General features: G+C 36.3%; 1 protein-coding gene across 1 annotated transcript; it reads left to right on the top strand.

The window, feature by feature from the left end:
- Positions 1–8,681: 8,681 nt before the first annotated feature.
- LOC135594739 (aspartyl protease family protein At5g10770-like) lies at positions 8,682–11,873 on the top strand. The gene is made up of 4 exons (XM_065085244.1): positions 8,682–8,796; positions 8,872–9,158; positions 9,243–9,302; positions 10,449–11,873. Exons 2-4 carry the CDS (start codon positions 9,050–9,052, stop codon positions 11,705–11,707), a joined length of 1,428 nt encoding a protein of 475 aa, XP_064941316.1. The 5' UTR covers positions 8,682–8,796; positions 8,872–9,049; the 3' UTR covers positions 11,708–11,873.
- Positions 11,874–13,289: the final 1,416 nt, after the last annotated feature.

Raw genomic sequence — 13,289 nt, 5'->3', positions numbered from 1 at the left:
CTGGGCCTCCTCCTCCTCCTCCTCCTCCTCCTCCTCCTCCTCCTTGTCACTGGCTGCAAAAATGCATTCTTATGATGTCACCATTGAAGCTTTAGCATTTTTCTTATCTGAAGATTTCCTTTTTCAGATTTCTGAAACTATTCATTCTCATGGTATTTTCCTTTTGAGGATTCCAAATCTCTAATGTTTCTTCAAAAAATGATTTTCATTTTTCACCCATCTGGTTGAATACAAGTGACTTTTTCCTTCACTCTGTGAGTGTTACAAGGCAAACATGCCTGAGGAAATGTCATGTGGAGTGTAGCTATAATTATGTACTACAATACTTCAATTTCTACTCCTGAAAACAAATGCATCTACAATTACATAATCTATCAGCCATTTATGGGCTACTATAATTCTGATGCTCTAAATTCTTCTTGCAAGTGCACGAGTCACTGCTGTTACAGACTATCCGGTCCTACACATCTTAAGGAGCCTAAAAAACCTGTGAATTCACATCAGCAGTGCACGTGACAAGAGAACCTATTCTCATGTAATAATTTTTTTTATAAAAAAAATTATTATTATACAAAATTTTAATATCAAAATTAGATTAAGTATCGTAGATTCAAAACAGAAGGGGCATATATTTTCAATATGATAATCAACACCACAATCCGTATGTAAATTCTCCTCTTTTCCTATTTTCAAGTTTACTATAATTATTAAAAGTAGAAAACTATTAGAAGGCAAGAGAAAAAAATCTCTATGATCGTTTCTTCGAATGCCCTATCTAGGTGAGAGTAAATAGCTTAAAAAAATTAATTAGAAGAGTCCCTCTCATAAAAATCATCTCGTAGAAATTTTATCATAATTAGATTTTTTTTCTATTGATCGATAACTATAATTAGAATCTAATCAGATCTATAATATATTTTAATTAAATAGAATAACATAATCTAACATTCTCAAATTTAGCATTTTAATTGTTAAAGATATAAAAAGATTCAAAATCAAAATAAATAAAATAAAATTTACTTAAAAATAATTTCACCTAATTAGAGTTTGAAATTAAAAAAAAAATTTATACACTTACTAATTTAAAAATAAGCTAATAAATTTAATAATATTATATTAAGTCTGATTAATAATATGAGTCATATGATTATGTGTTATCATTATCATATTTTCTTGTATATTGTCAACTTCGTTTGATCTAAATCACTGACTAAAATAATTAAGTTGAAATTGATAATAATACACTCATCGTACCCATATAAGCCAATCAGACATAATACCCACTTCCGATGCGGGACTAATGAGATAAATATGTATATATATAAATAAAAAATAAATAATTTTAATTATATAAAAAAATATATTAATTATAATATTCACTCAAGTATATATCATCATATTTTTTATGGATTGCTCATAGATCCAATTATAAGAAAATCTTTTTTCAAATATTTTAAGTTATAAGACGAATGAATCAATAATCAATATATTGAAACTCAGGTTCATAATTCACATTAGTTATTTTTAAACTCTTTTTTTAATTATCAAGTCCTCTATGCTAATATGCTTAGAACTATTATAGCACTTATCTTTTTCAAAGAAAAAGTTACTTTAATACATCACAAAAAATCTTATTAATTGAATTTGGCCATATTTCCTAAGATAAAATTTTATTGTGATAAAGCTTGATTAATAACAAGTCACAAAATCAACTTATATTGATGATAATGTAATTTACATTATATTATTCCTATAAATTATCCTAATAGCTAATGTAAACATAAATCATAAAGTAAACTTTCTAGAGATAATTTATAAGATCAACATATAAAAATATCATTATTTTTTAAGTTAATCCAATTTCCTATAAGCATATAATCGTTCGTCCCTTGCAAATATCTTATTCATTCATTAATAATTCTAATATCTACCTAATATTCTAATTATAAAACTAATATTTGATATAATATAAATTTAAGCATATAATAGACTTTTAATCACACATGCATAAAGAATGATTTTATTTATTTATTATTTTCTAAGTTAATAATCATACTCCCATTATTCTTTAGAAATAAATATTAATCAATAATATTTTTCTTAAATTTAAAGAAAATAATAGTATCACGAGATTTTGTATACCATTATCTAGAAGATTGTTTATAATTATAAATAGATGTCCAAATTTTATAGGCTAAATTTTATATTTAGTTTTCTTATATGAATCATTTAGATTAATTCATATAAATTTTTTATCTAGTTTTTATTAAAAAAAAATATTTTCACATTCATCTGATGTAACTTAAACTAATAATAAGTCGCTAATATCATCATGATTATTAACGAGTTTATTAGATAAACTAAAGAAAAAATCTTATTATAATTAATATTTTCTTTATAAATATTTTTTTTATCATAAATCTAACTATATATCGTTTCATATTAACCTTTGAGACATGTTTAATCTTAAAATAATAGACTCTTTTATAATTATTAAGCAATATGATAAGTTCTCAAATATCATTCTAATTTATTAATCTCAACTCTTTTTTTTATTGTATTATATTATTTTTTAAAATTGTTACTTTTCATAACTTGTAAAAATAATAAGGAAATATTATACTCTGATTCTTATGAATATATCACATAATCACTAAAATGATATCTCCTTTTCTTTTAGATTTTCTCAAAACTACTCAACAAGTTATCAATAACAATATCAATATTATGTAAGAGTTAGTTATCAATAGTATAAGTTGTAATTAGTTCTTTCATTAAGTACCAATTAATAACTTATCAATAATTATTAAATCAATCATTTAATATTTCAATGTGCTTGTTATATTTTGAAATAGCAACATATCTGATATTCATATAAAATATTATCATTATGAATGATTGAATTATAATTATCTTTATGAAATAGTATTGTTATTTTTGGGTATAAGGATATCAAAAATAATATCTTTACATAATTTTTTAAAATATATTCTCTCTTGAGATTATCTAAATCTATTAATTATGTATATCATTAGCTTTATGAATATTATTTTTTAATATAATTTAATACTAATTTTTTTATATAATTTTTTAAATTTATTAGTCTGGTCCACTTTAATGACTAGAAGACCAATATAATAACATAAAATATAATTTAAAACATCATATAAATGATAAATATTTATTATAATTTATATCTCATAAGTTATTTTATTAAGCCACTTTGGCAACTAATATTCAGATAGAACCTAGGGATATAAGTTATAAGTAATATTCATCAAAATTTTTAATCTAATTTATGTAGAAATAATTTGATAATAAAATAATAATCATAATAATTATTGAATATTAATCATTATAAAAAAAACTTAACTATAATCATGATAAACATAAATCATATATTTATATGAAAAATAAATATTATTTTATAATTTCAAACATATGCATATATATAATACATAAATATCAAAATAATAATAATAATAATTTAATTATCATAAGCAAAAAATTTACCAATATGTTATACGAGAAAATTATAAATTATAAATTATATTTTTATTTAATATTATATGAAATTATAAATTAGGATAAATAACCTTATTTAATTGGGCAAGCCCGTGATTAAGCTATCCAAGTTAGGCTCATAGATTTGGGTCAAACATCAACTCAATTAGGCCACTCGTAATTGAAGTTGACTAAGATCAAAATTCATCAAAATCAAGATTCAATCAATCGTAGATTGATCGAGGTTTAAATTAGTCAAAAAAAATTAATTTTAAACGAAATTAGCTCTAAATTAGTCTACAATCATAATATAATCAAACTATACTCAAAATTTACATCAGGTCAAAGACAAAATTAACTAAAGTCAAAATCAAAATTTGGTCAAAATTGAAGTCTAACCCGATATAAATCTAATGGTCCTAATGAAGAAAGTTTAAATCAAATCAAAATCATATTTGAACAAAATTAATACCCGCTATATCAAAATTAGGTGTTGTCTCAATCACATGATTTCTCACGGCTTCTCCATCGTGTGTATGGTCGATGGGCAACCTCCTTAGTCTCAACCTAACTAACGATTAGTATCACGGACGATCCGCAGTCCCTCATTACGACATGGTCACGCTCTCTCCAACGAGTAATACACGGTTCCTCATAGTATCTTCATACGCCCTAGAACTCCCCCGATAGCACATGGTTGGATACGAGTTTGGGGTAGTATTAGGCGCTAATTGTATATCATAAGTTTGCACATTAAGCTTATGGAAACTTACCATCACGTCCAACACTCAATGAGCAGTCGTTTTATGGACTAGTGACCGTTTGTTTGCCTTATAAAGTTATTGTTTTCTTCTTCCTCTTTTTTTCTCTCTTACACATTGAATGTTATTGAATTACCTATAAAGCTAACTTCTTCACGAAATATTATAACTTATCCACCACTCGTTTTCGAACTAATTGATTTTCTCTTTTACCGGTCCTATGGGATCTATGCGAAGTTGCAACTAAACTGACCATTTGTAGGCGGATAATGTAAGGGAGCCTCATGACTTAAGAAATCTCAGCTAAATCCATGATATTGGGATAAAGGTGCTTCATGATTTAGGTATTTAGGAAATCTCAACTAAGTCTACAACATTGACATAATGGTGTCTCACAACTTAGACAATCCTAGCTAAGTTTGTGACATTATCACGAGAGTACCTCATGACGTAGGTAATTTCAACTAAGTCCATGATATAGTGCCCAAACGCCATGATGCTATTAATGCTTAACCCATCGTCGCAAACTAAGTGGTCTCTGACGACTCCAACAACCTTACAGTAGCCTGTAGCGGTCGAGTACCATTGCAATAACCCACCCATCGTGAGATTGTTGTATGGATTAACATTGTGATACTCAACCATCATACACTGTCGAGCTCCATATCATAACATCCTCTTTACTATCAACTACCCACTAGTTCGACGACTAGAATCTGGATGCCACCGATTTATACGTCGTCGCTTTTGCTATAGCACTATCGCTCCCCTGCACAATAGTCGTTGTTGCCTATCGCAATTGTAGTTGACTTTTTTTGAGGGATCGCTCGACATGTTGGCCTGCATGCAACTACACCATTGGTGGTTACACATAGTAGGGCAGGTAACCAAGGGTAGGTCGCGACCCTCCATAGAGCTGCTGCATGTTAGCAATTACAAATGAGTTCTATACCATCAAGTGCAACCATTGAACATGTGGTAGCACCTCTCCCCCTTTTCGTTGCCACTACCCATCACAACATTTGACATCATGGGACTATCACCGTTGACCGTCATCAAAACCAGTGTGAATCAATGCTAATAACCAAGATTTTACTATTGTAATTCCCTATGATGTCATTGATAATAGTCCATGATATGAATCGCGTGAGCAAGGAAATCTCCATCGCCCATAAATCGATGATTAATTTTAGAAGAAAAGACTCGAAGGACTCTACAAGCATCATACAGTCAAAATAAAAATAATAGTTTAATATAATGCATAAGTAGATTAAAAATATATATTTAATATATAAATAGTTTTAGTTTATTTAATGATTTATGATAATTTAGATTTCAATGACATGATTTTAATATTAATGATAAGAAATAAATTTTTTATGTAAAAAATTAGTGCCAGAATTTTGTGATGGTCTATCACATCCTATCCTATAATTGATAGGATGTGGCAGTGCCACAAATCAGATACGTCTATCACAAGTTGAAGATGGTCTAATAAGTGTTCCCTCCCTGCTATATATTTCTCTGTTAGTGGGGAAGAAGATAAAACAACGAGTCTTTTCATGGAAAGAAGTAAGTCTTTAGAATAAGAGACTGCAATCCTTAGGAGAGTTATAAGAACACACACCACTTTGTCTTGAATGTTGACATCTATCTAGACATTACAAGTAATGTGTCAGCCATCAAGCAGTTGCAATGTGGATATCAGCTGACGAGAGCAAAGACAAATGATGAACAGACTCCAGGAAACTGATTGAATTTAGCAACTTTTAATCTGCCGCCACAGCAGCATGATTGAACACATCCGCTTAATAAGTCTTCTCCTAAGATGTTGATCTACTACTAGTGGTATGCTGCTGATGCAGTTTTAGAAGCATGTCCTCTCGGAGTACAGACTGTACTGCTTTGCATAATGAAGATTGAATGTGACCTCCCTCCCTCCCTCCCTCCCTCCCTCGGGAAAGACCATAAAGAAGAAGAAGTCTTAAGTCCAACTAGTTAGCGTTAAGGGTAAGAACGCCAAAAACGGTCAAGTCTGATCCAATTATATTTGACAAAGCAAAATAATAATAATAATAATAATAATAAGTTTTAGGAATCAATCTCGATTCTGTTTGATTTTTGGCAAATATCAAGAAGAAAAGATATAAAAATATGATTACATTTGTTCTTCATCTTCTACTTGGTTTTTAATATATGATTTTAGCTCTTAACCAGCTTTACTATCGATCATCTTCCTCCTCCAATATCTTATTATTGTGTTTCAATCTATCTATTTGTAGTAAGTAAAACAAATACCATCCATGAAACTTTGTCATGAAGAAAAGGAGGACCAGATATATCTTTCGTCAAGGAAAGAAATCATCATCAAAAGTCGGAGCTTCCATATGACTTGCAGCTTTTCTCAAAGTGCAAAAAAGTAATTGGAAAATCTTGTTGACACTCGCTGCTGGCTTTGATATCCTGTTAGCATGTTTTTGTTTTTTGTTTTTTCTCATAGAATTCAATATAACAGAGGGTTAAAAATCATTGTTCTGTCTTAAAAAGTGTCAAGAATCTTGATCGACACTGAAGAAGAGAGATTCCCATATCCATTCGCCCAACCATAGATTCCTTTTCGAAGGTTTGAATGAAGATTCTCTTCTCTCTTCTCTCTTCCTTCCCAAAGACGCATGACAAATCGACAAGAACCCTGTTCAAGAAAATTAGTCGGTAGAAACAATCCACCAAAGACAGGGACGCCGATAGGACCGGCCATCAGCACCTTCGATCGGTCACACTTGCTGCAATTTTCAGATCCCGTGGGATGTCAAAGTTAACACAAAAAGCAAGAGAAGAATTCTCGTGCAGGTAATCCAAGTCTCGGTCTTCATTATTTGAGCGTGACAAGTAACTAAATGATAGCAACACAATCATCTAAATTTCTCATCTCCGGCTTCTCATCCTTATCCCCATCTTCTTCCGACCCCCCCCCCCCCCCCCCCCTCAAACATCACGGAATGATTTCCATCCCGTCTGACCATCGGTCCCGTCTGACCATCGGTCAACTGCATGATCGAATTAGTTAATTCTATTTACCGACTACTCATAATCTTTATGACGCCTATGACCTGACATTTTCTTCGCACTGTTTTTTCTTTCCTCTTCACTGTCATTCAGCCTTTGATTGGTAGTACATCCATTCAACTTCAATCTTTTGGGTACCGTGATCATGATCGCTTAGCTACTAGTAAGCACAAAACCGTATGTACCATTCGCCAGTTCCTTTCCAGTTGAAGTTTCAAAAGAAAAGTGATTGATAGCCAAGTATGCAACACCTCTTGTGTTGTTAAACATACTACTGTTCTTGCTGCAAAATTCATAGTATTAGGACTTAATATTATTATGCGCTTTATACACCACCGGAAATAATGCAAAATAAAGAGAACAAATATGAAGTCGAACTTGATATAAGTAAGTGATCCCAATGCATCTTTTGCTCCATTATCCAATTGCTGAAGACTAGATTTTTGTCATGTTGTCTCCCCTTGGAGTTTAATAATATATAACCAGTGTACAAAATGAAGCATAGCCACTAAAGAAAGCTTAGCAATAGACAATTAGGCAAATCCTTTTGAGTTGGTTACTATAGCAAGTTGCTCGTGGATGAGCAGGTCATACGATCGATTATTTCCTAAAGACCGTCATTAGCAGTTCCAAATATGATATTAAAGGAAGAAGAAGAAGAAGCAACATTGTTTTTGTGTTTTTAAGAACTACAAAGTTAGATAGATAGATAGATAGATAGATAGATAGATAGATAGATACCAAAAAAAAAAAAAAAAAAAAGAGGAGGAAATTTTTTGTGAATCCATGCTAGATATAGTCGTAGTAATAATAATAATAATAATAATAATAATAATAATAATAATAATAATAATAATATATACATGTTAATTGATGAACACTTGATCCGCTAGATATAGATTTAAATCCTAATGCTTTGGTTACCTCCGGAAATCTTCAAATTATAGAAAGGCATCCGCTAGCTAATTCCAAACATGTCACATGGTGGTTGCTCTTTCGTTCATACATTTTATCTACCGATTATTGCCCCCTTTTTTTTATTTTTCTCTTTTAATTCATTCCTTGTATGTCGCTCTCTCTCTCATTCATGAGACTTTTCGTGCACGCAACGTTCATAGAAGCAAAAGGCACGTCCGCTACTCGACCGGCCTCCCTCCCTCCATGTCATATTTGTCTTACCACTGACTGATGCATGATGCAACGCCAAATACATCATCCAATTTGAACCACTCGTTGATTCATATCTCCTGATATACGATTGAAGGGCACGTATCTGGAATCCATCTTTTTTCCTTCCTTTTATCATACATACTATAACACCTCTCTCTCTCTCTCTCTCTCTCTCACTGGATACAAAGCCTAAACCACCAGTTGGATCCTCATACCAACAGGATCCATCCTCTCAAGATGCATCTTCTCAACCTAAATGGCTCGGTGACGGTGGAGGTGTTGGGACCACCGGAAAGTGAGAGCAATTACTAACTAGGTAGGGCATTTGCAGACGGATGGAGGCATTCATTTGTTGCGTTGCTTGGTGTAGGTTAACAACTCGTTGATCCCTTCCCTAAAGGAACTTGTTCGTGAAGAAGAATCTCGTGGGGACTCTCCAAAAGTGTTTCTTCTTCCCCACTCTTTTTTTTTTTTTCTTCTTCTTCTTCTTCTTCTTCTTTATTTTCTGGTTTCTATTACTGCATGTCGCCACTCAACTTCGTGTTGTTATGTTACGAGTTCCACCTACCACTCCTTCTCGAGAAGATGAAAGCGACTTCTCAGGCTCCCACCACCAATGGAGCGAGTACCTGATTTGCTATATAGAGACCACATTGGGTGAGTTCAAAGTACCTCCCAAAATCTACGTCTGGGTCGAGATGGGGTTGCTTCTCTCTCTAACTTTCTTCCTTGTGCTCACAGCAGCAGCAGCAGCACCCTCGGAAGATGCTTCCCACAGCTCGTGCTCTTCCAAATTCAGTGGTACTTCTCCTTTATTTCCTCATGTTTGTGCTTCTCTTCCTTTTAAATCGAGCTACAAGAATAGAATAGAATAGACCGAAAGGAGAATTCATTTTGTGCTGCTTCTTTTTATTTTCTCTTGGTGTGCTCAACTGATCGAAGACTGTATAAAGCTCTCATTCGATCATTAATTTTTCAGAGATGCTTCTTCCAAGACTACACATATTCCATCAAGGAGACAATTTGGTGTATGCATAGGTTTGCCGAAACATAATTCAGCAGAATAGACAACATCGATTTTAATGAAAATTAGTGCCGAGAGAGAGATAATCAAAAGTAATATACAGCATCCTTTTGCTCAATCAATCTCTTTCCCTCCAACGATTTGATGCTTCTCAAGTGTTAATGGCAGCTGATAGCAAATAGTTAATTAGGTTGTTGCTCATGGACCATCCAAGATGTGACAAAAAGATTAGCTCATCATCATGTCAATTAAAAGGACCAAATAGTCCTCCAATAATTAAATTTCTTTGCTTTATCATCAACAGCCACGTCTACCTACTTAATTAAAGAATTAGTGCCCATGCAAGAATTCTTTAATTTAGTACATCTCATGTCCTCTTCAAAATTATCATCCTTCTTTTTTTTTTTTGGTTCCTAAATAATTGTTTTTTTTATTTATTTTTTTAAGTCCTACGGGAATATTTCAATAGGAGGAGTATTTAAAAAAAATAAAAAAAAACAATTACAATCAAATAAAGTATGACTTCACTTATTCCTCGATAATGGATTAAATAAATTAACATTTTCACAAATTCACGTATAATTTCTCTGTACTAACTTACTTAATTTAATATTAATGAACGAAATTAAGTTAAGAGAAACACTTTATCCGGCCCTGCATCAACAAAACTATTATGTTTTTCATCCAATCCATTAATCCAGCAGGCCGGCCCATATAAAGACATGGGCTTCGATCAGATTGCTTGAACCATGTATTGTTGTGTGTTGAATTGATTGAGCTGGACCCGGTCGTGCTCAATCGATAAACCTACGGGACCTGACTGCTGTAACCTAGTCTTGCCTACGTTTGGTGACGTCGAACCGTATTAACATGTTTGATATATTCGGACGTATATGACGCATCATTTGTTCCTCGCTCCACAGGTGAACTGCACCTCCTCGACGGCTCCGGTCTCCGCCTCACTCTGCACCACCCCAGGAGCCCCTGCTCCCCTGCCCCCCTCCCCGACCTCCCCTTCTCCACCATCCTCTCCCACGACGAGGCACGCGCCACATATTTCGCCGCCCGGCTGACCAAAACCGTACCACGAGCCGCGTCACCACTCCTCCAGTCGGCCGCCGTCTCCGTTCCTCTGTCCCCCGGAAACTCCATTGGCGTCGGCAACTACGTTACCCGCATCAACCTCGGCACTCCCGGCAAGTCCTACTCCGTCGTCGCCGACACCGGCTCCTCCCTCTCCTGGCTTCAGTGCTCCCCGTGCAAAGTCGAGTGCCACCCACAGGAAGGCCCTTTGTTCAACCCTAGCGCCTCCGCCACCTACAGATCCGTGCCCTGCTCCGCGTCGGAGTGCGACAGCCTCGAGTCCGCCACCCTCAATCCTGCCGCCTGCACCATGTCCAATGTCTGCGTCTACGAGGCCACCTACGGCGACGGCTCCTTCTCCGTCGGGTACCTGAGCAAGGACACGCTCTCTTTAGGCTCTGGCCGTCGGCTCGCTGACTTCGTCTACGGCTGCGGCCAGGACAACGAGGGCCTCTTCGGCCGCTCCGCCGGCCTCATCGGCCTCGCGCGCGACAGGCTCTCCATGCCGTCGCAGCTTGCGCCAACTCTAGGATACGGCTTCTCTTACTGCCTCCCCACCACGGCGTCCTCCGGGTACCTGTCGTTCGGCTCAAACAATCCGGGGCGGTTCTCCTACACGCCGATGGTGTCGAGCTCGTTGGACGACAGCCTCTACTTCATCAGGCTCACGGGCATCACGGTCGGCGGGCGAGGTCTGCCGGTGTCGGCGTCGGCCTACACCAGCACGCCGACGATCATCGACTCCGGGACGGTCATCACGCGGCTCCCGGTCGACGTGTACGACGCGCTGAGCAGCGCGGTCGCGGCGGCGCTGAGGGGGTACAGGCGGGCGCCGGCGTACTCGATACTGGACACCTGCTTCAGGGGGAGCCTGAGCAGGCTGGCGGTGCCGGCGGTGGACATGGTGTTCCAGGGGGGCGCGACGCTGAGGCTGGCGGCGAGGAACGTGATGATCGACGTGGATGGCTCCACGACCTGCCTGGCGTTCGCGCCGTCCGGTAGTGTGGCGATCATCGGCAACAAGCAGCAGCAGACCTTCAGTGTGGTGTACGATGTGGGCAGGTCGAGGATTGGGTTCGCTGCCGGTGGCTGTGGCTGAGGGAATGCTGCTGATGGTGTTTGTTTACGTGTGCATGGTGTTCGTAGTACGTGGATAGGAGAAGAGTAAAGTGGAGTGTGGCGTGACAGAAGTTGGAGGTGATGAATTATTAAGGTGCACTTATGTAGGGCTTGATTGATTGTTGATGCAAGGTTTTGGGCGACAACATCTGTTGGATCTAATCGAAGTGAATCATGGCGTAATCGAATGGGATTCAATGTTTGTGCTGCCCAAACGACGGGGATCGACCAAGTGATAAGGATGGGATAGGGCGACTCCAATGATAAGCATAAAGCATAGTAGGTATTGGGATGGAGGCGGTCCCGTAGACCAATTAATGTCGATGCCAATCCGGCCCGTCGGGTGGTCCTCGAGACCGAATGGAACCCAACTGTTTCTAATTACAACGAGATCAGTTTGACTTTTGTTTCGATCCTATTTCAGGTCAAAGGCACATCGATGCTATGCTATGCTATATATACAGTACTTGTGTTTGTTTGTTTGTTTCTCTACCGGAAAAAGGAAAGCGCTGTGCTATAACACTATCAAATGTTAAATCTTATGGCAGTCAGAATAGCATAATTATTTTGAAGGAATGGTTGGAAACGAATACTTTGCCAATGTTAAATCTTATGCAGTCATACACCTTCCTAATTAATCTATCCATCGAGATCTCCACCGGTGTTTGCATGCATGCATGTCATTCCATACACCTTCCTAATTAAATCATCAAGGGAATGATTAAGAAGTAACTCATGGTGGTGCCTGCCATCTTTCGGAGGTTCCGTTTCCATTTGTTTAGAAGCCCCCACCCCCACCCCCACCCCCACCGCCACGAGCACTTGGGATGTTCTTCCGTTGGCTTACATGCATCACACGGCCAACTACGTCAGACTGGTGTTACTACTTTAATCAAACTTGGATCTGCCGAACCATCTCATCTCCCTTCCATCCATCCCCAAAGGACTCTGTGATAAAGAATCCGAGAATTTGACTTTCTTTGTGAGGGGGCGGGCGGTACTCTGTGAGCAAAACATATGCGTGAGTGATAAAGAATCCGAGAAACAACGCTTCCAGACCTCCATTTCAACCCCACCCACCCAAACGAGGAGGAGAAGAAGAAGAAGAAGAAGAAGACGACTAGGATAAGAGAAAGAGAAAGATAGATAGGAAACTAATAATTTCATGATACATTTTTCCTATTTTATGATGCAAACCAAAATAAAAAGGCAAGAAGAATATTATGGAAATACCAAGTAAACGTCCAACGAAAACAGAAAAGAAAGAAAGAGATGCCAGATTCCAACTCATACTGAATGCTAGAGATGTTGATCGGGTAATCCCAAGGACTTCAAAATCTATATTAAATTAACAGTTGGAAATCTTTATTGATGGTACGATATTACTGGAAGAATTGATAGAGATGAGCATCTGCTATATGCTAAAACATCAAAAATAATTCTACGTATAAATCAATCAATACATCAGTCAAATATCTCGATGGTATTTATTATTAACGATGAAATGATTCGGTGGAGTGGACTCTTTCACGTCTGTCTGTATTCATAACATCTTACATGAC

The sequence above is a fragment of the Musa acuminata genome, chromosome BXJ1-10, assembly GCF_036884655.1.
Source record: "Musa acuminata AAA Group cultivar baxijiao chromosome BXJ1-10, Cavendish_Baxijiao_AAA, whole genome shotgun sequence".
In the NCBI taxonomy this organism is placed as follows: Eukaryota; Viridiplantae; Streptophyta; class Magnoliopsida; order Zingiberales; family Musaceae; genus Musa; species Musa acuminata.
Note: the sequence above shows the minus strand (reverse complement) of the source record. Positions and strands in the feature narration are given on the sequence as shown.

Excerpts from the sequence above, each read along its gene's own strand:
- LOC135594739 (XM_065085244.1), top strand. The coding sequence starts at position 9,050 with ATGTTACGAGTTCCACCTACCACTCCTTCTCGAGAAGATGAAAGCGAC. Across the intron at positions 9,159-9,242 it reads CTATATAGAGACCACATTGG|CAGCAGCAGCAGCACCCTCG; the intron begins GTGAGTTCAAAG and ends TTGTGCTCACAG. Across the intron at positions 9,303-10,448 it reads GTGCTCTTCCAAATTCAGTG|GTGAACTGCACCTCCTCGAC; the intron begins GTACTTCTCCTT and ends CTCGCTCCACAG.